A 26,636-nucleotide genomic window follows, 5' to 3' on the forward strand; every position below is an offset into this window, starting at 1 on the left:
CATCCTCAGATATATCACAAAATCACAGAATGGTTTGGGCTGGAAAGGAGATACATTTGTATTTATGTATTTATAGAAGTAATCCAATCCCTATAGGATGGTGCAAAGAGAACCTGCTCTTCCCATACCACTTACATCTCCAAATTTCTGCTTCAGTTTTACTGTCTTGAATTCCTGTTCCTTCTTCCTTTGCCATATTTTCCCCCAAACAATCCTGTCACATCCAGTGACTCTGTACAGAGATGTCTCTCTCTGAATGGAGGAGTTGTGTTTGAAATCAATATTGCCATTTAACCCTGCATTTCCAAATAAATCAGCATTTTATTGGATTGACTGCTTACTCTAAACTCTCCATTTCATGATGCTGGGGACATGATAAGTAAACTGGTAACATGTGAGCACAAATAGATGTTTTACCAAGGAGTATTATAGGATACTTTAGGTTAAGGATTTTTGTTTCTTTTTCATTAACACCAGACTAATTAATACTTTCCTGTAGAGTTTTTCATCCACAGCTTTTGTCATTTTTCATTTGTTAACCTGCAGTTTATGTAAAGACAGTTCTCTACAGAGGAGGTTTTAAATATATAATCTTACTTCACAAACATTCAGCATTCATATTTTGGGCTTTATTTCAGTCCATGTAGTCAACATTTCTTTATTTAACAGGGAAATCTTTGATTTTAAAAAGTATTTACCTGGTTTACTGTTTCTGATTAGACATGAGAACATTTTTCTATTGGGTTTAATAGACTTGCTTAGTACAGTCTTGGGGCAGGCAGAAAAACTGCTTAATTGTGTTATGTGAATGAATATTATGTTAATTAATATTATGTTAATTAATATTATGTTAATGAATATATGTTAATGTATTATGTTAATGAATGTGTGTTTGTTGGGAACCACTGCTTTTACAAGAAGTGGATTGCTTATTCTCTACAAAATCAAAGCTTGGCTCAGTGATAACCTGTTTTCTAAACTGAGGCCTCTCAACCATGGCATATGAAAAAATTAAGTCCCACAAGGTTGCATATTTTAAGAGACACTCGAGCATAACTGTGCTGATTGTGAGTGTTGGGGCTGAAACCTACTAAAGCCAGACTTAAAAAATGAAATTGGTTCAGTCAGTCAGAAGGTTGAGCTGCCTCAGGAGCAGAAGTCAGACACGAGTGGTGAATGTATTGGCAGAGGAGCTGGATTTTAGAGGAAAAATGATCAGCCAAGTGCTCAGCTAAAGTCACTTGTACAGTTTTAAGTGTATTTTATTAACCTCTCTCACCACCCATGGATCACCAGCAGACAGTGGTGCCCAGCCAAAGCCCTGCTGGAGATGAAGTGCAGTAATTGGAACCATGTCATATATAATAGGGGAAAAAATGCAGAGATGTGGGACTTCAAATTAATATCTCTCCATCACGAGATCTGCTTGAGTTTTATGTATGGAGCACTTGGGAATTGTTCTTTTTGCAGGGTGAGGCTTCAGGTGTTTTTTCTTTCTTATCTATAATGCAGTGTCATACAAAAAATAATAAGGAAGAGAAAATCTGACTCACAGCATCTGTATTTATCTGTGAAATAAATGGCTCAGTGGTGGCTGTTGTACAGATAAATGTCATATTTGATCAAACCTGTTGTAATTCTTTCTCTTAGTCTTAGGTATGGACTGGTTTGGTGGTAGAGCACTGTCAGTTGCATAAAGTCAAATCTCTGGAAAATAGTTCAATGCCTTCCAAATGGAATTGTTTTGTTATTGATTAAAAAAAAAAAAGGTGGGAGACCTTTATTTTGCATTTTTTTTTTAATTTACTTTTGAGGGTCTAGAACAGTAGTTAACTGCAAAATCTTAAAAAAAAAAACCAACAAAACAAAAACAAAAACCCTGGCTATGCTGGTACAGCTTCTGCTCTGGGAATCTGGTGTGGCATGTCAAAAACCAGGTTTGCTGTGACCTTTGAGGCTGCCCAGATCCCTCTGTGGGGAAGATTTCCACCGTGTCTGGCATTGACTTATAAGTTAACTGGATTGTGCTGAACTGCCTGGTGCTGTTTTCTGTTGGACAATTTATTTTACTGGTTGACAGGCTCAAAATTTACTCTTTTTTCTGAAGAACTTATTGAAAAAAATGTTGTTGCTGTGGTAATGAAACGTGTCTAAATACTTTAATAGAGCTTTACAGATAGTTCATATAATTCAGAGATGAGAACGTGCCTGCCTGTGTAGGGAAAATCCTGTGGTTCTTTGAGGTGCTTCCCCATTAATAACGATTACAAACATAATAATAAAAATAATAATACAGCATAAAGCTGTGTTTATACTTCGTGTACTTAAACTTCTGTTAAGCTATGGTGACAGCTTTTCTCTTGATGTTGTGTTCCTGCTGCAGAGTAGCCTCATTTGTTTTGCCTGACAGGAAATATGTAAAAAAATAAAAATAATAGCACAAGACCATGCTCTGCCACACTTAAAGTAGCCGTGGGAGTTGAAGGGAATGAGATCTGATAAATTAATGATGATGAGTGCTGAAGGCAAATGGGAAAGTGATGAATGGAAGGAGAGAGGTGCCAGTCTCTGATCCTGTGATTGACAAGCCAGGCACAAAGGTAATGGCAGAAACTATGGGCAAGGGCAGAAGGCAGTGAATGAACTTAAAGCAAAGTGGTGAATTTAGGACTAAAAGTAACAGTGGTTCATGGAGACACATTTGTTTTAACCACTTTTAAAACCATGTTTATCTTAGGGGAGATAATACGATTTTCTAAATACTTAACACTGTCATTACTTTCTATATGTTGTAACAGTGTTTCATTTTACTCCAAATTTAATTTGACTTTTCTAACTGATATTTTTTATGAAACTACATTTTTATTTCAGCTTGACTGATCTTATTTCTGAGCTACATTTTTTTTTTTCTTAAATAATGCATTTTTATAGATTTCTGTGCTACATGCAGTCAGTCACGATCAGCTGTGGGATTTCTTGTGGTTTAGACTTTTGTCATCTTGCTCACAATAACCCAGGGCAGGTTGTTTAATGTTAAGTCAAAGCCTGTTGCAATGCTGGAGGAGAATCTTAAGGCACAGCAATAATAATTGGCGGAGGGGCAGAAAAAGTCTGTCTAGGCTGGGAATTGGGTTTGCTTTGGCTTTGATTGCATGTCAGAGTAAGTTCACCTCAAGGTGGGTCAGACTCTTGCCTCGCCCCAAGTGCTGAATTACTGGGGGTTGGTGGTGGTGTTTCTGGTACCAGAGAAATTCATTTCCTTGTGATGAAGGGCTCTTGGAAATTCTCAGATAACTTCTTGGAGTCAGAGGATCTCCCGAGTGTGGCCTTTCCTTCCTCAGCTACTCATTTGCAGAAAATGCTTGAGCAGCTCCTTCTCAGCAGCTCCAGCCCTGCAGTGCAGCCAGAATAATCCTCATTTGTGGGGCAGAATCCCTGTTTGTGGAATGGATGATTTGTGCCTCGTGGCTGAGCTGAGGTTTGCCCTTCCATGGCTCATGACCCACATTATTTGTTTGGAATTAATCCCAAGGGTGAGAGGTGCAAAGTCAGCGACCACTTTTGGCTTCAAAAATGTGTCAAATTCCAAAGGCACCTGCAAAGGCTGAGTGTGCTGGAGCACAGAATTGCTTTGTCATTGTCCCTGACACTGTTTCAAGGCATTAAAGCTGGCCATAAATCTCAGAAAAGGGCAATGGAGAGAGCTCTAACAAAAAAATCTAAGCAGCATTAACACTTAGGTATGATCCTGAGTGAACAGGAATATCCAAAATGTGGGAAAGAGGTTGAGATGTTGATTTTATCTGAATTAAAAAAAAATAAAAAAGGCTATCTTTGTACCAGGTATTGTCTTCTGTTTGCACAAACACTCCATGAATTAGATGGAGATGCCCTGAAGCTGACTGGAAATGCAGCAGTCACGTGAGGCTTAGTCCTACACCTTTGTGTCTTCTGTCCTCTCCACTTGCTGAAGTTTATGGATTTCTCCTGTCCCCTCTGGTCAGAGACACCTCATGGCAGTCCTGGACCAGAGGAACTACAGTACACTTCGCACCATGGTTGTAGCTCTGTTGTGCAAAAACTCTAATCCCTGTGCAGCACAGGGAATAAAATGCAGTAAAACACTGTATCTGCTTGATGCAGCACATCTTTGGTTTATTTCAACAGATGAAGCTTTTCGTGCAAACTTAAAACCCATCAATTAATTCATTTTTATAAAAACCAAAGGCCCAGTGAGGAGCAATGAACAGATTTTTTCCTGAGTATTGAATTCTCAATATAAGCCGTAACAGAAGGATTTATATTAGTATTAAGCTTTGTCATGCTAATTGCATTATGTTGCCATCTAATAATTTAGATTATGCACATTGTAAAAGTATTATCTGCAACCATTTGTTGTCTCCAAAATGTGAAAGTTCATCTGGAGGGCACACATTACTGTTTCCTTGGGTTTGCCTCATGTAATGGTGAGGACACGTTTTCTGGGATGAAGTGAATTTTCTTAAGGACCCCTGAAATTGTAATTTCTGGCTGCTAATTCATTAATATTTGCTTTGCATTTAAGTTTTTCTATCTTGTACACATAGTGCAGTCAGCCACAGAAGCATTTTTCTCCCAGGGTTTTAAATTTAGTTTAATCTCCAACTAAAAAAACCACCTCCAGCTGCTTCTTGATTGGCTGTGGAAGTCCAGATGGTTGCCAAAGTGGCCACCTCAGAAGGAAGGACAGACACCTGACTGCCACCAGTGATGTTCCTGTGCTCCTACAGGCCCAGCACCTGGCCAGTGTTAGCAAAACTGGGTTTCTAAGGTGTTTTCTTTGCTCCTCAGGTCAATTTTCTATGTGTTTATCATAGCAGATTTTTCTTTCAGCAGGATTAATAATACGCAATTCCATTTGTACCTGGGATTAATTTTAATAATTGTTTTTGATGCAGCCTTGCAAAGGCTTAGCTGGCAGTGCTAGAAAAAGCCTCTGTTAATCTGTAGATTGGTATTACAGAGGAAGAGCGGTTTCTTTTCTTCTTCTTTTTAAAAATTACATTACTTGCAGATGAGGAATAATGCCCTTACTCTGCTGCCATCCGTGCAAGCAATTTTCCTGGATGCCTGCTGTAATCCTGATAAACATTGCTCTGGAATACCTTTTATGAATAGAACATAAGATCTTTCCAATTTTTTATTTCCTCCGTGGCAATATTAGAGCTCCCAGCTAAAGGCTGAATCTAAGTGATAAATGATGCAACCAGCAGACAAGTGTCCAACCTCATGTTGGCAAATTAATCACAGTTGTAATTACAGTTGTCATTGCAGGGACTCCCAGTCCGTGTTTGGTGACTGAATTTTGTGAAATGAGGATGGAGCCAAAATGACACAACTTTTCCCCTTTGTAAAGAGAACAAAACAAAGCTATTTCTTTATCAAATTAAAGCTTTTTATGTATTTTTCACTCTTTTTTTTGTTTGTTTTTGGTCTGTTGCTCATGCATATATGTTTTCTGTAGAAAATAGACCTGGTAGCACTCAAGAGGATGAACTTTAGCAATGATGGATGACAGTCACAGCAGCATTGAGGACACCATAAATTTACACTGACTGGGAGCTCTCAGGCCAAGGAGGAGGAGGAGGAAAGAGGAATATCTGCTGAAGAGTCTTACTTGACCTGTAAAATCAAGAACTGTTACAGTCAGTGTCACAGACGAGGATTCCTGGAGAGTTTGGCTGTGGTTTTTTAGTTTATGTTCCAAATAACAAGGAAAATGAAATATTTATAAAGATTCGTGTTGCCCTAGTGTAGATGAACACTGCAGTGTTTTCTGCAGCGAGATCTCCATCATCAGAGATTCCTCTGAGGGATGTTCTTATCCACAAAGTGATTTCTGAGAAATAAAAAGTAGGAATCCAAACCCGCCTTCCCTTTGTTGGGAGCACTGTGCCAGCAAAACGTTTCTGTGCAGGCTCTCTTCCAAACCCAGAGCCTTCAGTGTAATCTGGGAAGCTCCTTTACCATCAACAGCCTTGAGAAAAACACTCTCATTAAAGAAGGAGAAGGAAAAATGCTTATTACTGAAATTTGTGTCCATGGATTGGTTTTGGGATGGGCACACTCGAAATAGCTGGGGGAGGAACTTGCCATGTTACTAATTGGTTTGGTGAAGGCTTTCTAGATTTCCTTTTATTTTCCCTTTGAAGAGGGCAGAGTTAATTGCCAGACATTAAATATTTATAGATTTCATTATAATTCATTGCTAAATGCTGGGAGGACTTTTCCTGATGCTGTGAAGCAGTTCAGGCTCATCCAGCCTTGGGAGCAACACGGTGATGGCAACCCTGAGGAAATCCTTCTTCCAGGGCTCCCAGCACTCCTCTGATGTGATTAAACAGTCCTTATTGGGTTCAGATTTTTGATTAGAAAACCTCAAAAGAGTCAAATTTGACTCAAGGGACAGATTTGTGTCAATTTTTATTTTTAATCTGAGTGTGCCCTCAGCTGTGGTCTCAGTGAAACACTTTTCTGCCTGAGAGTGACATCGAATTTTGGGTTTAAAGCACAAACACAGCTGCCAAATGTCGGTGGATCAAGAGCCTGTGCTAAAAGCCTGTCCTTCCTTCAGGGGTTTTACTGTGCACCGTTAACTCTTTTTTCCAGTTTCAATATTGTTTTCTGAATTTTTAATTAACTAATAAATAGCAACTGCTACATTGGCATGGAAAAATATTATGGGCCAGACAGCTTGGCTGGGATCTCTGCCATTGTAAGGTCAGGATCTGAGTGCTAAAGCATGTCAGAGCATCTTGCACATTCACTCTTAGCTGCCTATTTATGTTTTATACAGAGGAGTAGGATTAGTGACTTTCTACAAAGAGAAATGCTGACTTTCCTATAGGAAAGATCCCGAATGTTCTATAAATACTAACAAGTCTGATGTCTTTATTCCTTGGTCTGCAAAATTTAATATGCTTGAGTTACTTTTCTGAAGAAGGGTTATTTAGACATATGGAAAAACATCTGTTCCATGCAGAAATAAATAGTGTTTGAGTGGTAATACAATGTAAAAGACCATCCAAGGACTCTGTGCCTGAGCATTTCCCATGGTGTGATCATGGCTATGATTTATTGAGAGCAGTGTTTTTCACCCTGAGCTGTACATTTGGAGATAAACATATTTGAATCAAATCCTTCAGTCATTGATGGGATTTGTAGGTAGAGATCTCTCATGGAATTTTTGTCTCTGGAGGACAAGATTCTGCCTGTGTGGTGAAATGTCTGCCTGGTTTATAGGTGGTAACATTCATATCCCTGAAAACACAGAGCTGAGATGCAGAACAGAACAGAGACATGGGGGTTTAAATTATGCATATTTTACCCTCCCTCCTGCCTTTATTTTGGTGCTTAACCAATGTATAAAATATCAGGCAAGAAAATGAATTATTCAGTGAGTAACTTTGAAGGCAATTTGCTCGGGTGTTTCAGATTCATGTCTGTCTAATAAAGTTTGTCAAATGGAAAGCAGCAGGCCACCCCACAGGTTCTTGTGTGAGGGAGCTGTTGAGTTGTGAAATTCTGACTGATTCTGAATCAAAAATTTCTCAGACTTTTCAAAAATCACTGGTTTTGGTTTGGTTTTTTTTTGCTCAGTTCAGCACTGTTTTGCCATTGTACCAGAATAAACAGATGGGTCATTTTGTAAAGGGCAGGAAAATTTTAAAATGTATTTATTAGCTTGTGTGTGACTGACAGGGATGTGATACGTGCTGAAACATCAATGCAGGATTCCAGTGGAGCGTGTCCAGAAAAATAACAACGCATGTGCCAGTTCTTAACTTGAAATAGAGGTAAAGGAGAGATGCAGAGCTCTGGGGAGTGTCTCACAGGATGTTCTCTGATTCTGTGTAATTCCCTGGGACAGACCAACTTCTCCTTGGATTTCCTTCTCACTGCACAGGGAACACCCTCCTGCAGCACTCAGTTCCCACAAACAAATCTGTACAGCAGTTAGTGGGGTTAGCTTCAGCTTTTGGAGCACATGTTGGTGTATGTATGGATGCTGTATGTTCCTGTTTGGTAGCAATGCATCCAGACATAAAAATGTTTTCCCTTGGAGATCTGCTGGAGTGTGCAGCTGCTGCTGTGGGAGGTGGGAAGAAGAGAAGGAGCGATGTAAATAGGTGGGTAAGGGTTTAGTGAGAACAAGTAAGGTGTGCCTTTATAATTTGGTGGGTTCTTCACCATTTTAGAGGGGAAAACAGAGGAGGAGTGGGAAATGTGAACCAGTTATTATTCAGGGCCTTGCATATTGAATCAGCTCAGAGGCAGAGGCAGCAGCTCAGCGAGCTGCATTCCCTATCCACGCGCACAGCGCCGCTCCCGCTGTGCTCTGGGATTTTTTTGGCAAATCATTTCAGGATTCTGGGCTCAAATCTGTCACTTAATAGTTGTAAAAACCTTCATTCAAACCACCTTAGAGAGGAGAGCTGAAGGCAGGTTTGGCTTTACAAATAAAAGCTGGAGTTTCTTTCGGTGTTGCCGTTGGCCGTGGTCGGGAGGTTTGGGGTCACAAAGATTCTTTCTGAAGCTTTCATTTGCCAGCAGTGAACTTCACTTAGAGCTGGGATTGCTTCCTAAAGAGTGGCTGGAGCCAGTTTCATTTGCCCCTGAGTTCTTGGATCAATGTTCATACAGTTCCCTGCAGGAAGAGCGTTCCAGCTCCAGCACATCTTGAGTTGTTTGACCTGATGCCTCTGCCCTCAGGGTCACCACTTTGGCAGGGAAATGGGGCATTCCAGGTGATTTTGGTTTTCAGCCTTTACCTCCTTTCATTTTCTGTTTAAGAGAATGAGAGATGGATGATACGAGCTCCAGCTGAGGATAATGAGGAAAAACAAAGTTTTATCATCTCTATCATGAGCAAGTTGGCTAGTAATGAAATATTTAAGAAATGATGGGAAGGTCTTGTACTCAAACATACTGAAATATTCAAGAAGTGATGAGAAATTATCGTACAGAAATGTTAATGTAGAATAATTCTCATGCAACTTGATGTCACACAATTAAGTCCTTTATCACTGCACCCAACCCCATTGCAGATCCATTAGAAAGCATAGAAACTCCACTGTAATTTGGAATATTGGACAATTTGCCATATTGTACCTATGGAGAAATAGCAATACTTTTCTATACAGCAGGAATTTATTAAAATTACTTCTTGTTTCTGATCAACCTGTATTTTGTAATATGTATTCAGGGTGTAAAGCATGCTCTCTGTTGAAAAGTGTACCTGTTTGACTAATTATTTAACATATTACAAAATAATAAAGCCAGTAAATGAGGGGGTTTAAGCAAGACATAGACAGACTGTCTCTGGCTTGTACTACTCCTTTTGAATCCAGATCCCTGGATTTCATCTTTATTGAAATGATTTCTACACAGTAACACGATGGTGAGTTGTGTCTGAAACAAACTCTCTCTCCCTTTCTCCTAGTTGTGAATCATTTTCTAACAGGATCTTTTGTTTGTGCACTTTCTGTAATTATACTGCAGTTTCTTCATTAAAAAAGAATGAAGAAAAATAGCCAGTAAACACTGAGTCCCTTCCGGATTTATGTGTCTTTCTAGTAATTAGGAAATTACAAATCCCTGGGAGTAGAGTCATGCAGATCTTCTTTCTCCCTTTGCCAACCCAATCAGTTCTATTCTATACAAGAAGAACATGAACAAAAGGCAGCAATCAAAATCAGTTGATTCAATGACCACCTGTTTCTTTTAATTAAAAATAATAATTTACTGTGAATTCCAGGAGGGGACTGAAAAATCTGTCTCTGAATCATTTTGAACTGTGTTCACGTCGTGCTTTTCTATACAATTACTGAGAAGAGAATGTGGATTGAAAATTTTCAATTTTCTTTAAAGACAGTTTTTTTTCTGTTTGTGTACTTTCTTAATTCTCTTTAGAGTAGTAAAGAATAAAAGTGGTCTTATTAACACAACAGGAAAAGAGATTTTTGTTGTCATTTTTGGCTGGGGTGTCAATCATAAAAGACTTTTCTTCTGCAGCACTTGAGAATCATTCTTCATTTCTGAATGTCATCCCAGCCCTTGAGGCCAGGGAGGAATGGCTGGATTTTGAACTTGCTGTGCTGCAGCTGCTTTCAGGTGCTGGTGCAGGTCTGGCAGAGGCACAGCAGGGTTTGCAATGACTAAATCACCTGTATTTTTGCTATTTTTGCTTAGTCTTTATTTCCCTACCCCACCAGCACGTTGCACTGTTACTGCAGAGTTGAATACAACTCTGTTTATGCTCTGAACACCTCCCAGTATGTTCAGGTTTCCCATCTTGCAGGTGTCAGTGGATTGAATGAATGAATTCTTTCTCCAAGTTATTCCTTTGAGTCACTCCAAACTTCACATTCTGCATGGAGGTAAATTCCTGGAAAGAGCCTGGGTGTAATTCCTCACCGAGTAGGAAAGCACACTCATGCCATTCCTGTCCTCCTCCACTGCAGGAAGGAGCTCTTGGTGTGTCAGCCTGGGGAAGATTTATTTGGGTGCTTGGCAGGTGGATTTGGGGCTCTAAAGTGTCTTGCAGCTGGGGAGGAGTAACCCCATGAACCAAACCCTGCTGGTTTGCCCCACTTTGAGCCCAGTTTGGGCTCAGGAGTCTCAGAGATCCCAGCCAGCCTCAGCCCTTTTGGGATATTTTTGATTTTGAGGCAGTAGAAGTCTGATTTTTAAGTCTGATCTTTTATTTCACTTTTCTGAAAGCAATAAAACTTTTCTGCCCTGCAGCTCTGAGAGGGAAAATATCGAACAAGCTTTAAGCATTTTTACATTTTATATTAAAAATTTGTATGATCTTAATCCTTCCCAAGAGTCTCAGGTTCTCTTTGCTCCCAGTCTCACTCAGCCAGGGAAGAACTAAGCTGGTGACCAGCTAAACAAGGACTTTTTCCTCTTCCTTGCTCCTGAGCTCTGATGACAGAAATCATATTTTAAGCCCTGGAAGTTATTTCCAGCAGACACATCTGGCTCCTTGGCTCTTGCAGCTTCAAAGCTGAAGCTGTTTTGTTAAATTAAGATGCAGAGCAAATCCCCAATCAATATTTTTTGTTTTCTCAGTGCAAAAATAAATAGCAAACAGAGGAGAGTGTCTCAGACAGGTGTGGTATCTGAGCAGGATCCTGGATATTGTAGTCACTGCTTGGAAGGTGTTGAGAAAAGCTGGGGACCTTCAGAACTGAGAGGGAAATTTGCCTGAGGACGGCGTGGGCTGAATGTAGGATTTGGCTCTGTACAGAGCAAACCACACTCAAATATATTCTCAAGTATGTTTTATTAACTTGGTATTCGCTGGGGGAAGTTGAAGCTCTTTTAAGGGAAATATGTGCAGTACAAATTGCAGTGGCTTCCTCGGTCTGCTGCAGCAGATCCATGCTTCTGAAGATATTTGGAGGAGGGACGAAGAAAGATGTAGGATCCAGTGGTGCTGTCACAGCAGGGAATGGTGCAAGGCTGTGTTTTAAAGTGGGGAAAACACCTGCCAGTCCTTCTGGGCTTTTCCCTTGGTAAAGAGGAACAGTGACCTCCTATCTCTTGTAACCATGTGTAAGTTGTTTTGCATATATGGAATATATTGTCACCCCTGTTTTCAGTAGAAACACAAACATGCCATAGTTTGTGCTACTGACATTCAGGAATTACTTTTTTCTTTTGTCTAAGTGAAGTAGTTTGAAAATGTTAAGCTTTTTTTTTTCCTGTACACCTTTTAAATTAGTAACTATATATATATATATGAAAGTTTGACTAGGGATGAAGAATAATCTTGTGGTTCTGTTATGGAAATGCAATATGGAAAATTGGGTACATTAGCATTTCTTTACACAAAATTGTTCTTTGTTGTAGTAGGCCCTGATACAACCTGAGGACCTCACGACTCATCTGTAGAACTCCTTTAAGGTTTTTTTGTAATTAATAATATAATTTTTAGTTGCTCCAAAAATGTTTTTACACTTGCATTTTTGCATTTTCTGTTTCTTCATGATCACAAAAATAGCTGTTCAGGTAAGGAAAAAAAAAATCCTTTCGCCAAGCATAGGCAATTTTTAATAAGTTAATCTTATCTCCCGCCTAACACCTTGTTAACATTCATGTGTTGGCATTGTGACTGAAAAGGGTCCTTTTTCCTCACACCTTAATCACCAGCCCTGGCTCTGGCACTGACAGGTCACAGAGTCACAGAATGGTTTGGGTTGGAAGAGATCTTAAAGCCCATCCCATTCCACCCCCTGCCACGGGCAGGGACACTTCCCACTGTCCCAGGCTGCTCCAAGCCCCATCCAGCCTGGCCTTGGGCACTGCCAGGGATCCAGGGGCAGCCACAGCTGCTCTGGGCACCTGTGCCACCCTCACAGCCAGGAATTCCTGCCCAAGATCCCATCCATCCCTGCCCTCTGGCACTGGAAGCCATTCCCTGTGTCCTGTCCCTCCAAGCCCCTGTCCCCAGTCCCTCTCCAGCTCTCCTGGAGCCCCTTTAGCCCCTGGAAGAGGCTCTGAGGTTTCCCTGGAGCCTTGTCCTCTCCAGGTGAGCACCCCCAGCTCTGCCAGCCTGGCTCCAGAGGGGCTCCAGCCCTGGGATCCTCCTGGAGCCTCCTCTGGGCTCTCTGCAGCAGCCCCAGCTCGTTCCTGTGCTGGCCCAGGGCTGGGGCAGCTCTGCAGGTGGGGTCTCAGCTGAGGGGCAGAGGGCAGAACCCCCTGCCCTGCTGCCCACACTGGGGATCAGAGCCCAGGGCAGGGTGGATCCTTGGCCCTGCTGACGCAGTTGTTGGCACAGTCAAGCTGCATCCCATGAAAAGAGCTCCCAAGCAATGAATAATCTGATGTGAAACCTCCACTGATGCACCATCATGCAAAGTGGGGCTTGTATGGTTTAAAATGAAAGGCAGTGTGGTGATTTGATGCCTGCAGAATTATAGCAGGTTCAGTGTTGCTATCAGGGGGAATAAAATTCTGATCAAAAGGGAGCTTTTAGGAAGAATTCTGAGCTGTAATGCTCCTGAGCTGTTTTGTGCTGTGTTAAGGCACAGTGTGACATGTGCTACTGGTTAACCATGCACTTTCAATTATTGCACACCCCCGCCTCAGAGCCACAGAAGTGATGGAATGATTCCTCACAGGGGGGTGCTTTCCATTGCTGCTCAATAAAGGAAATGGGCTCATTTCTGCTAAACAAAGGAAGAAGGCAGGGATGGTGGCAGGGGGGCAGGATGCATCTCAGAGGCAGTAGATGGAAAAATATGTGGGGTTTGGGGAGATGCCTCTGTGTTCTTCTGCTTCCCTCTGCTGGAGTGTGGCAGGATTCCTGGCTGAACCCCTCTGAGCTGCCTGGGCAAGTCATTTCTGCAAACTCATAATTTATTTTGTTTCTGCTCCACTTTTGGGTTTTTTTTTTCAGTTGTTCCACCTGGTGCCAGTGTGTACAACCCTCTCCTGGTGGATCCCTCCCTCTGTGGCTGCTCCTCTCTGTAATCACATCTCAGCTTTGAGACAGATGGATAATATTCTGATTTTTGCAGAGCTGTGTGGGGTGTAGATGCCTGTTTCATCTTTATAGGGATGCTACACCCTGTGTGTCATTGCAGGCTCTGAAACCCTAGTCTATTAGAAAGTATACAAATGCAGAGCTAAATTCTTGTCAATTCAAAGATTTTTGAAAGAAAAATGACAAAATGTCTGTGATGTCAATTGCCCAGAAGTTTTTATCCCATTTAATTACACTGTATTGCATTAAGTTGTACTTAGAAAAATGGAGGATTGGAGAATTCACTTTTTAGCAGGCAAATAACACAAATTTTAATAGAGCACATCATCCATCACTGCTGAACAAGTACTTCCCCATTGCTTTCCCAATGCCACTTTCCCTGCTCAGAACTTTGATGGATTTTGGAAACAGAAGTAGGTTTTCCCTTTAGAGTTTCACAATTAATCTATGCCAAGTTTAATGCAAAGTTCAATTCTCTTGCAAATAGCAGCCATTATTTGGCAGTTCATCTGTCAGATCCTGGCTTGGCTCCCTGTGTTTACTACAAAATGGGGCTGCCAGCTCTGCTTTGGGAATTATTGAAAGTTTACATTGAGGAAAAAGGGATATTTGAAGAAAATTTACAGGAGCTTTCCTTTAGCTCCACAGTTTGCCTTTAGCCAAAAAAAAATGCTAAGGACAACATGATTTCCTCTATGATGAACATAAGTTCATTCATGCATATTTAACACTGGGAACTATGAACCTGTATTAATAACTGATAAAATAATCGCTGTTAATAGAAGTAATTACATCTGGCAATGTAGTAATTATTATTAATATGATTGCTTAGAATTAATGTGTGAGGTATAGATTCAAGGGTAGTTCTGAGTGCATGAGAAATCCTTGTAAATATGGGAATAAGATGAAAAATGTTGTCATCTGTGATGGGTGGATAGTGATCTCTGGGCTTTCTCTAGATGGTCTTGGACTTGCTTCCTAAATAAGAATACCTTCTGGACTTCAAGTTACCAAAATAAAACCCAAAAAACATAGGATTGAAGCAGAAAATAGGATAAAACAATGAGGAAGAATGTATTCTCTTATGTGGCAGGCTTTAAATATTTTTTAGGACATTCTATTAAAGGGATCTTAAAAGAGAGATTTCCTACAAAGATTCCAGTTCAGGAGTAGTTTTGGTACTATTTTCCATTGTCCTCTTCTTATTATGAAGGACTTTGTGTGTGCATCTAAAATAATAGCTAATAATAGTCAGAACATATTTGCTTCTCCTTACAAAATCTAATCCATATCAAAATTGTTGATTTGAAAGGCCTCACAGTAGGAATTTTCGAACAAGAATAGAAAACTAAGATTCAATATAGAAAGCAAACACCGATTCAAATTATATACATTGACTCCTACAGGGCTCAAAACTCAATTCACACTCCAAAATTTTGATCCAGCTTGATTTATTTATTTGTTCATGTGGCTGGTTTTTGTTGTTTTCTAAGAATGCTTTTCCTGGGTTTTTATAGCCACACAGAGCTTTGTAGTCAGGCATGAGCCCTCACTTCTGATGGTTCTCAGTGGGTGCAGAACATTGTCCTTACATGTCACAACATTTGTAAGCCACACACCCCCCTGCTTAACTTAACTCCAGGCACATTCCATTGTTTGGAACGAAATTATTTGGCAGTGCTCCATAATTTCAGCCTAATACACAGGTTCACTGTATTTAGTAGACATTGACTGTAATAATTTCCTCCTCTTCTATACCATTACTTTATACTCATAAATAGCACTTGTGCCAGATGTCAAACACAGCCTTAAAACTCTGTTTATTCAATGTCATTCTTAGGAGCCGTGGCTTTTGTCCTTCTCAGCCACAGATGTCTTACCAGAGTCATGTTTAAGTGCAGATATTTGTAAGGCAACAAGTCCCTTTCTGTCATCTAAACAAAACAATTTAGGGAAGAATTAACTTCCCAACTGTGGTTTAAATTGTTTGGAAAGCACATAGCCACCGAGCCACCAGAGAACCCTTCTGCACAGCCACGTTCCCATGACCCTGAGCCACCAGGCCCGTGGATGTGCCTTTAATAAATAAAGAAGCAGATGTTCTCTGGAGCCCTGGCTGTCACTCCATTTAGGCTCACTGTGTTTACAAAATAAATACAGTTAGTAGCAGTTTGCATTTCATGTCTTAAGGTTGTACAATGAGCAGAATTATTGAAATAGTTTCGATTTGAATTTCTGATGTAAAGTCTTTACTTGTTATCCTGGGTGCTCTATGATTTCCTTCCATACAGTGAAAAGTACTGATTACAGATTCACTGCAAAACGCACAATCAATACCAAAATGAATTCACATGAAAAATGCTACCAAAACACTAAAAACCTTCACAAAGGGTAATATGGCAAAATAGTAAAATTTGAAGGCAAAGTTTTGCCTTCTCATAGTCATATTTTTGTGAGAATTACTAATCAAAGCTCCCAAATTTCTTCAGAAAGCACTTATACTAGAGAGGCCTTTTCATGTTGAGGAAAGAGCCAGCAGGTTTTCCCTTTTGAGTAACATGCTGGGCTTCCCTTTTGATTTTTTGGAAAGCTTTGATAGGCAGGTAGATTTTAAAAATCACTATATTTATAAGACGATTTAACAGTTCTTACCCAATACAAAGGTGTCATACAAAATGTAGACAGAAGGGAAACGTTTTAATGTCTTGTTTTGCAGCTGTGTTTTCATCGAGGGTGTTTTAGACCTGGCATTTCATAGTTTCCCAGGTCTTTCTGAAAAGACTGTTAGCAAGGATGGATTTCAAAGCCCAGTGTGGTTTTTAATGAAGAGTTTACTGCTCTCCCCAGTTTCAGACCTAGGCTGTGTAGGGATGGTTCTGACTAAAGTGCAGCTGGAGCAGGGAGGGGTCATAAAGGATTTGAGGATAAAGAGGGTGTGCCCAGGACAGGGCCATCACCACGTTTATTTTGGCAGTGCACATCTGGAGCTCTGCAATGGGCCTGGCATGGGTGAACATATGGAAGATGTGGTTTCTTCCTCTGAAATCAATGTTCCTGGTTTTCCAGAGGGGACACTTACTCCTACAGAAACAGCAGATGCCTTTGGATGTGTTGAGTGTTTAAGTGATTTGGGTGTATTCCCTTTCACTGGGCCTAAATTAGGAAACATTTCCAAGCTGTTGATGGCCTTAAAATGTCCTCACTCTTAAGTTTCTCTGCTCAAAAATCAGATGGGTACAGCAATCTCTGTGAAATATCTACCATATGCCAAGTTAGAATTCATTCCCTTCCATTCACAACAATAAAGATTATAAAGTTGCAGCATTTCAAGATGATCCCATCTGTAAAATCCTAATTTTACAGTCATAGGGATGTATTCCAGATTAGCCCATGAACAGTTTCTTCCCAGTTCTCCTGCTGTATTTTGTGTCACATTTCTGAACAGTGACAGTAACACTCTGTAATTAGTCTGTGAGTCTTCAGCCACAGGCTGAACACTGCCATTAAGCTTTATGTATGTGAGCAGTCAGTAAATTAATTTTAGTGTCCATAAATCATGGGAACAAGCCTGAGCTGATGCATTTTTTCTTACAGCACTGTAAAAAGGAAAATTAGGAATTGAGGGCAATGTGCCTGTGCCAATGCAGGTACCACTGCAAGGCTGTGAAGATGCTACACACCAAAACACATTTTCCTGCAGCATAATTTGCAAAGCTGGAAAGCTTTTGGTATTTGAAGTAAAAAATTAAAGGTGGGTCAATTTATCTTTCAGGACTTAGAATCTGTGTTTGTTTTGCCTGCAGGATCCCAGGAGCAAGCACAAGTTCAAGATCCACACCTATGGGAGCCCCACCTTCTGTGACCATTGTGGGTCTCTGCTCTACGGGCTCCTGCACCAGGGGATGAAATGTGACAGTGAGTGAAGTTTTCCTTCTGCTGCCAGAGGGCTGTTCTAGAAAGGAAGTGGAAGCCCTGGATAACAGCTTCTTACTTCGTTTCTCTGGAAAATACAATTCAAATGTCAGCTATTTATAGTCTTGGTATATTTCAAGTGGATATTTCAGTACTATAATAACTTAGTAATTAAAATCACCTCTTCTGCTGAGAACATGGTGTACTCAGTTTGATGTGGCTGAAGAGCCTTTGTCATGGCAAATTTGAGAAAGACTCTCTTTGGGCTGTCTGGGTGAATACACTCTCAAAGGCTGGAGTTTCAATTCAGTTTGTAGTCAAGGTCTGGTATTTTCCTTCTGTTTAATTTGTCCTGGAAGACTCCCACTATCAAAACCGAATAATCAATTAAACCTGCCTTCCTTCATTGCTGACGTGAATGCTCTCTTTTCTTAGTCATATTCCCAGCAAGTCTTTATTCCATTTTCACTTCCCCCCCCCCACCCTTGCACTTCATTAATTATAGGATTAGATTTCTGAAGTAGATTATTTTATTTTCTGTTGTATTAACTCTCTGCAGAAAGTATTGCAAGATGGAAAGCAGCCGTGGCGTTTGGCTGAAAACCAGGCAGCTGTAATCTGAAAGTCTTGCCAAGAATTAAGCATTTAGTCTTAATTTTCACTTTTCTTAGATTTTTCACTGAATTTTTAGCTTCTCATGGGTGTCTGAACCATTTTTATGTCCACAGCCTGTGATATGAACGTCCACAAGCAATGTGTGATAAACGTCCCAAGCCTCTGTGGCATGGACCACACAGAGAAGAGAGGAAGGATTTATCTGAAAGCTGAAGTCACTGGTGACAAACTGGAAGTTACAGGTAAACAGCTCATTTTGGAGTGTTTCAGGTTTTATAAAAGTGTGATACATGCTGTGAGTTTGTGTACCTTGGTCAGATCTTTGTGCATTAAAGCTGCTGATGGAGAAGGGGGAGGATTTCATACAGCATGGCTTTGGATCAAGAAACTCTGTGAAGTTGTGATCATAAAAATAAGTAGAAATAAGGAAATCTGTAGCAACAGCTTTAAAAACTTGGAAATATTAGTTAGAAAATCAGTGTATTGTCAGTTTCCCTTGTCAGAAGCAGCCCAGCAGGATGGATTGCTGCTCAGGAAGTTACCCATCATCTTCAGAGCATGAGAGATACACTAAACCTTCATCAGCTGAGGAGCTGTTTCCTCTATTTGAGAGTATGGAATAAACAAAGGCAACTGGGATTCAATCCCAAATACTACTCCCAGTGAGTTTTAAAATAAAAAGAGATAGTTCTCACATTCTATAAGGTTACCAAGGTGGGGAGGAGGCAGAGAAAGGAAGGAAGGAAGGAGAGGGTGGCAGTTGCTTTCCTTGGAAGCGTTTCTCTGGGATTTGTGAATAAACTGTGGCTGTGCACACCCAGGGGTGCACACCCACACCCCCACAGACCCACCCCAAGCCTGGAATTCCACAACACACTCCATGAAGCCAGAACAGGGTACAGTGCTTTTATTGCTGCCTGTCTGGTGTTGTAAAATGGAATTGAATTCGGGGGCAAAATCAGAGCAGGAGAAATTTGGAGGTTTCTTAGAACATCTCCTTTGCATTGAGAAAATCAGACCATCACTGAATTTTCACAGCTTCCAGACCCAGCAAACTGCCCTGCTGACATTATTCCACTGTGGCTCCATTCTCTCTAAATCCAAATACCTCCATATTCTCCTGTCAAAGCCTGTAAAATGCATTGAAAAGGAGAAGTTTGATAAAATTTAGTTGGAAAGGATCAGAATAGATCCCAAGTGATGCTTAATTGTGGCTTAACTTCTCAAAGAGCTTCCTGTCAACGTGGGAGGGGGAAATTTGTCCAAGGTACTGTCATTAGCAGAAGGTGGTTTCACTAAGTAATGAGGCGTTTCAGAGATGGTGATGCAGCTTCTAAAAGTAATTGTACCATGAGAGGGAATTAATTTTAAAATCATCCAAGTGACAAAATCTAATATTTGCTTTATTCTGGGCCGCTTTGCAGCAAGGCTCTTAAATACGGCTTAAACTTTCTGCAATAATACACATAATTTGACAAATAACATGTGCTTATTTCCTGATGATTCAGTTGGTTTTTAATCCTTTTAGGGACAAAAGCGTTTATCACAAGTCATTGTGGAGCCAAGGCATTGTAAAGTGATTATACAAACAAGGATTCTTTTAGTTCAGAGTTTTATTTGAAAAGGTCTTGTTTGAGAGGTGAGCAGGGAAAAATATTTTTACAGATATTTTACAGGTTTTCTCCATAGGCTCTTTTAGGTGCGAGTGTACTTGGCAAATGGCATTTCTATTGTGTTTATAAATAAAACATTTCCATCACCCAATTAAGTAGGTTTCTGGACAACAAGAACAGTGTTTACTATAACTTTGTTATGTATAAAACAATTACAGTGCTGTTGTGGATGAGGCTTGTCAGCACTTCCAAGCTTGCTTTAAATAAAATGAGGATTGTCCTGAAAGCAAGCTGCTTTTTTGTTTTTTACATAAAAATACCATATGGACCGAGCCAAAATGACTTTTCAGGTGCCTTTTGTGTATGTTTAACTGAAAAGGAAATTAGCAATTGCCAGTTCATGGACATATTACAAAATGCAAAAATATTCTCCTAGAATGCCATTGCTTCTAAAATACTTATTGACAAAACCTTTGTTAGAATATGCAGTTCTCGGGGCTCCCAGGCACAACATCACTGCCTTTAGCTTTGGGAAAGGAGGTGAATTAAATGTCCAGGAGGTTTAGGAACAGCAGGAAAAATAACCAGTGATTGACTGTTTGGTTTGAGCCTTTGTGTGAATCTGTTTCAAAGGAATTGCTCTGTAGGTGTTGAACTCCTTCAGCTGAATTCCTCAATATCCCTGCTCTGCATCCTGTTTGGGTTGTTAATTAGTTCCTGCTGATTCCTTCCCAGCCAGCCTTGATTGCATGCAAAACATTTGTGCTGCTGAAGGGAACCTGCCACTGGTGTTGGCAAATTGCAGCTCCGTGGGCATCCCAACGGTGCCAGCCCCACCAGGGCAGGGCTGGCAGGGCACAGCTGCAGGGTGTGGTCCTCTGGGGGGATATGGTTTATCTGTTTGGATCTGATCTAATCTGTTACTGATCTGTGGTTTTTCTGGCACATCCCAATTTCTCTTTTCTGCCTGCTTCTTTGGGGGGCTTTGTGGTGCCTTTTGTTTCCAAGAAGCCCCACAGTACACACATACACACTGTTTTCCTGAGAACATGCTGGAAATAGGGCTGGTTTTTAATTCCCAGTGAATTCTAGGAAGGAGCTGCCCAGTGGCTCCCTCAGATTATCCACAGTCTCCAACTTGGCAGGTTCTGAATGCAATTAATGGTGGGAATAATTCAGTCCTGTGTATAAACTCATTTAATTCCAATTAGTGAAGTCAGATCTTCAGCCCAGGTGCATCAGTGTGGACACCCAGGTTTTTCTGTGGGAACTGTAGAGACTCTGCAGCACTTCTTCACAGAGGAGCTGGAATTTTGGATTGATATCCTCTGCCATAACCTCACCATCTTCTCCAGGGCTGCTCAATCTGCCCCATTCAATGCTCACTTGTGCTGCAATTCTTAAACATCAGTGGTTTGTTTTCAATGGTTGAGTTACTTGCTTGAGAGTTGAGTTGAATATTAATAATTTATGGCACTTGCAGTACAGAAATGTGGTAGTTTTCTTTTTATAGAAACACTTGCATATTTCTGAAATCTCTGAGTTCGTGACCCTTTCACAGGTTGGATTGACGCGGGGGGTTTGCTCTTAAGCATAGTAAAGTGCTTTTTGCTATTCTTAATCTCTGCTTTTTACACTGAATTTTCTTCCTCCTGATGTGTGCTAAAAGTTTTTCACTCTTAGTTTACTCCTTGACCCATCTTATAATTTAGGGTTCTTCTGAGTGAGCTCGTAGGTGGTTGAATCACAGTTCTGATTTTTTTAACTTTATTTTTTGAATTATTTTTATAGTGAAAGAACAATAACCTTTAGGAGAAAAATAACCCCATCTGGTGCACTGATATATAAAATGCTGTCACGATATTGGGACTTTAAACTGTGACTTCTCAGGCACTGGAAGTTGGATGTGACAGCAGCTGACAGGGAGGATCTGCCCTGCTGACACTCATTTAGGGACAGGATGGTGGTGACTCTGTGATTAAAACACATATAAGCACAGCCCAGCATTTTCAAGGGGGTTTTAACTGTATTTTCCTAAGCTGCAAGGGTCAGAAAATCTGGTTTAATTCTCCAGTGGTGCTTCTGTTATTTAAAAGCAGAGGAGGGCTGTGAGTGATGCCTGCAGAGGTTGGGAGCACACAGGAGGGAGGCTCTGCAGCAGTGACCTCCCCAGCAGCTCCGTGCTCCCCACTGAACATTTCCCAGATTTTTTATGAATGTAGGAATGCTGAGCCATCTCCTGGCACTGCATATTAATGTCCTGTCATGCAGCTGGGGCAGGAGCCTGCACCCAGACAGGCTGGGGACACAAACTGCAGAGTTTTGGCACATTTCAAGATTCTCATCAAAATTGCTTCCTTAAAAGACCCCACAGTGCACACTCTGATAATTCTATTTTGACTTTCTGGGTCAGTGGAAGTGTCTGTCCTTGTTAGCATTAATTTCATAGTATCTGCAGCTGATTTTAAACGGGAACATAAATGAATATTCTGGCTGTTTGACCAGCTTTTAGTACCAAATGCCTATAAAGGGATTCCAAATAATTGTTTCCATGTGGGAGACATTTTTAACGTCTCAAAAAACACGAATCTCATGGTTTACTTCACTAATATCTTCTTTCTGACATTCCCAGAATCTGCAGGGTTGCTGCAGTCATTACAGGAAAAGCTGTGCCTTTAGCAATGCCAGCCCTAGTGACAACTAAAAGCTGCCTTCCCACTTCACTCATTAAATTTACTTTACCGTGAAGAAACTGGCAATGCAAGGTGTTTAAAAAAACCATTAATTTTTCAGTAATGGCCATATGCATGCATCCAAAATTATTAACTAGATCCTATATATTTATATAAGAATTAGAAATGTAACAGCCTGAAGCCTTTTCCAGATTATTTGATCCATCTTGTGGTAAGATTTTTGTTTCATTAGGCAGCTGATCTGCCCAGTAGTGCATATATTTTAAGACGGTATTTTTTGTAAAGATAATCTCCATTAAAACTAAAATAGAATTGTTTCTAAGAGATTTCCAGGTGAACTTGAACCTGGAGAACCTATTGCAGACAGAAGAACTTAGGAAGAAGTACTAGGGATGATGGCACATTTTTTGTTAGGAGGAGAGAATATCTTAATAAACACAGAGGAATGAAGTCTCATGCAGCAGTGGCTTATTCTTCTTCTTGTTCTAGAGAAGGATATTCTTCAGCTGTCCCTTGTACATCACCTGTACAGTGCGGGTGCTCATTCTGCTGCCATTTTTCAGGGCTCAGGCTTGGGAGGAATATGAAAAGAAATCTTCTCTGGGCAGGGGAGTAGTTATGGAAAAGAGAAAAGTCTCATCTCTGAAAGCCCTTTTAGTGATGAAAACCTTAGAGACTGAAAATTGCCTGGAAAGCAGGATTTGTTTCAGTCAGTTGTACCTGTGAGTCACAAGCAGCTCCAGAAAGGAAGAGTTCAGTGAGTTTTAATAAAATCTCCTAATAAATCTTCAATGAAAGCTGAGTTTTGGAGGCAGCTTTGGGTTTTGCATGCGATGAGTACAAATCCAAAAATGGGAAGAAAGACTGTTTTCAGTAATGGGTAAATCTTTTAAACTCTGATTGAGGGGTGCAGGAGGATACTGGGGAGAAAGTTCCTTCGTTGGGAATGCAAGATCCTCTGTCGCTCACTGAGGCATCTGGAAATGGAGCCAGTCAGAAAATCTGCACCAGAAGCTCCTTGAGGAGGCAGTGAGAATTCTGGAACAATTTAGGAATGCTTTGTTGGGAGAAGAGAGGAACTTTCTGATGTATTGGAGCTAACAGCAGTCCCACTTTTCCTTCGTTTCTCTGGATACCATGCCAGCTGAGACCACTGGAGTCTTGCAGTGTCTCCTAAAAGCAGCTTTTGGCACGAGGGTGAGAGATTTCTGCTCATCTCAGCTGCCTGCAGGACTAAAAGATTGGCAAGAAATGGTTGCTGGGATTAGTAAACGGTTTTATTATCCACATTGGGTATTCAGGAAAAAGGGAGCTGTGACTCACTCGTGAAGGAACTGAGTGGACTCCTGCTTGAATCATTCAGCTTTGTCCTAGGGTCAGAAACATTTATTTAGTCATCCCCATCACTAAATTTATCTGCTGGTACCTCAAGAAGCTGTAAATCCACAGCTGCATATGGCTTGCAGCTCTTGACCTGCACATTCTCATAGAAAAAGTTTCAGCTTTGTCATTCCCTCTTTGAATTCCTTAAAATCCTGCCTGAAGTTCTTCTGTTTACAAGAAATTTTGGTTGTTCTCTGTCAGCCCACTCTGTTTTATTTAGGTTTTTATTTAAAGGATGAATACCTAAGAACCAGCTCTGTATTTGCTCATGTCCTTACACTGTTCCTGGGAAAGTGGGTGTCCCAAGTTTAGCCGTGGCTCCTGGCTGCATACTGCAGGTTTAAAAGCAGTATTTGATAGAAGAGCTGTAGGACAGACATCAAATAATCTGATTTTTCCACTGAATACACATTTATGATCTCCATTAACAAGGAGGAGGAAAATGGCACATCTTGTCCATAATGCAAGTTGATAATTTTTTCTGGGTTTTAGAAGAAAACCTGAGCAAGACTGGATTTGTTGGAGACATCAATCCATGCTTCTCTTTCTTGTCTTTTTATCTGTGGGCTTTCTCAGTCCTCATTAAGAGTCCAATCTGGACAAAATGTTAATGAATTTACCTGGTGGCAGCTGCTTTCTTCAGTACAGAGATTGTTATCATCCCTAATATTTATGACAGAAAACTGACATGCAGTATTTCAGGTTTTTACCCAAACTGAGGCTGAACTTCACCTCCCTTCAACCTTCTCTAATTTAGAGTAGCATCTCTGTCACAGTGTTGAGTTTAATTAACCAATAATTACCAAGCAGGATGAGATTGCTTGCTATGGTTACAACTAGAGCAGAATTCAGCCGCTGTACATTGATTTATTTTCGTGGAGTTATTTTTCATTTAACTTTCTCAACCACACACAAGAGGTGTTGCCTTCGGTGGGGAGGGGGATCTCTTCTTCATGTCAGTTCTCCAAGAGAAACCTGATCTGTCCTGTTAAAAATAGGGCACATTGAAGAGATGAACCACTTGGATGCTAATTCTTGATAAGCACTATTTAGCACAAGTATCATCACGCTGTTTCCTCAGGAAAAGAAGTGCTAAGTCAGTTGGAAAAAGATGTCTGAGGGTATTAATTATGCAGACAAAAGTACAAATGGGCCAGATATCTTAAAACATTATCTCACTAGATAATGACTTCGTTAGCAGCCTGGTTTTAGTATATGTTGCATTTTTCCTTCACAGTTAATCTTTGAACTTCTCTTTCTTGCATTTAGAGTTTTTTGGTTTTTTTTTTCTATTTTCTGTGTTTGCTGCAGGAGAAAGCAGCAATTTTACACTGCCACGTCCTCCTGCTGCCCGAGCTGATTTGCAGCTTTTATCAGGGCTGGGCAGGGGTGGCTTTGTCCAGGGATCTCTCCGTGGCAGAGCCTCCACATCCACCCAGCCCATCACTCAAAATTCTGCCTGTTTCACACTGGGCCGCTGCAGGGAAAATTTAAACATAAAAGCTCAGCCTGGAGATTGTAAAATTAAGCAATTTTGTTCTGAGAATTTTAGCAGAAAAGTTACTAGTGTATTTTTAGGAAGCTGTAGAACACGTGGAGAGTTCTGCTCCTCACTTAAGGCAAAGTGCAGCACAGAAATAAAAATCAAAAAGTGGATTTTGAAGTAGTATCTCCTGTGCCAAACCTGGCAGTGCAGTCAAAAAAACCATGCAGAAGAAGACTGAAAAAAAACCCCACCAAAAAAGCAATAATAAACCCAAATATAGGATGAGAGAAAGCAGCTTGCACTGAAAGCTGTCACTTCATCCTTCACTTGCTTCATGGTTCTTAGTCCCTTTGGGATTGTAAAGACTTAGCTAAAATAAGTTATTTAATCTCAATGTTACTCCTTGGAAGTATTTGAAGATTCTTTTCAGTGCACTAAATTTTAAAAATTGGGTGGTTTTGGTTTTTTTGATGGGTTAAAAAGAAATGTTTTTCCAGCTGACCACAGGTGTGAAGAACCCCAGAAGGCAAACTTAGAGTAAAAGAGAATGGGGACAGGGACAATTTCTCTGGCCTGAAAGGAATTGTTTAATCATTTCCCCAGCAGCAAAACCCTGTGAGCTTTACACATGGGTTGTAGAAAAGTACAAATGAAATGGTCTGCAAGAAAAATGCACGGTTCTGTTCTTTTCTTTTAACACACAGTGATTATTTTCCTGATAGAATTCTTTGAGGAATACACATAGTGAATAGAATTACACTTTATTCTAAAATTTTAGCCCATAAGCATTTTCTGTCTCTCCTTTTAAAACCAGAAATTTAAGAAACTTAATCAGTATCAACTGTTGGGTCAAGTTAATGTGATTCATTTCTAGCCATGATCTAATTTCATTAATTAATTTACATCAGAGTATCTGCTCTGCATGAGAATTATCTTGACAAAGTAGAGTCTTCCAAAGCAGCAGCTCACATTCCTGTACTCCTCTTATTCTATATATAAAATAACATCTCTGTTGTTTGGATGACTTTTAACCTCCATGCTGGGAAACAACAGATTGAAATTCTGGGAAGGTCTAGAATTTTTGGGTTGTAGTATGAAAATGCCATTTAAATCTGGGGGAAGAGGAGGACAGTGTCTTGAGCAAACAGTAAATATTTGTTGCTGAAGATCCTGACACATTTTTCTTTTTTTTTTTCTTTCTTTCTTTTTTTTTTTTTTGGCATTAGCTCTAACTGACTTTTAAGTGGTTCTAAATTCCAAATTTCTGTAGGAAACACTTTTCATCGAGAAATACTAAGTTGCTTAACGGTTGATCTGTCCTTAATTTCCCTTCAGATTTGTTCAGTTAGGCAGGTAAATTTTAGAAAGCCCTCCTGAATGAAGGCAGTGGCAGAGGGCAG

At 40.4% G+C, this 26,636-nt stretch overlaps 1 protein-coding gene across 2 annotated transcripts in view; it reads left to right on the forward strand.

Moving 5' to 3' along the window:
* PRKCA (protein kinase C alpha) overlaps window positions 1–26,636 on the forward strand; it is a 140,437-nt gene that overhangs the window by 75,220 nt on the left and 38,581 nt on the right. For both annotated transcript variants that reach the window (XM_068210018.1, XM_068210019.1), the window contains exons 4-5: window positions 17,338–17,449; window positions 18,175–18,303. In XM_068210018.1, coding sequence (XP_068066119.1) covers window positions 17,338–17,449; window positions 18,175–18,303 — 241 coding nt within the window. The remainder of the gene's footprint in view (window positions 1–17,337; window positions 17,450–18,174; window positions 18,304–26,636) is intronic.

This window comes from Anomalospiza imberbis, chromosome 19, assembly GCF_031753505.1.
Source record: "Anomalospiza imberbis isolate Cuckoo-Finch-1a 21T00152 chromosome 19, ASM3175350v1, whole genome shotgun sequence".
Classification (NCBI taxonomy): domain Eukaryota; kingdom Metazoa; phylum Chordata; class Aves; order Passeriformes; family Viduidae; genus Anomalospiza; species Anomalospiza imberbis.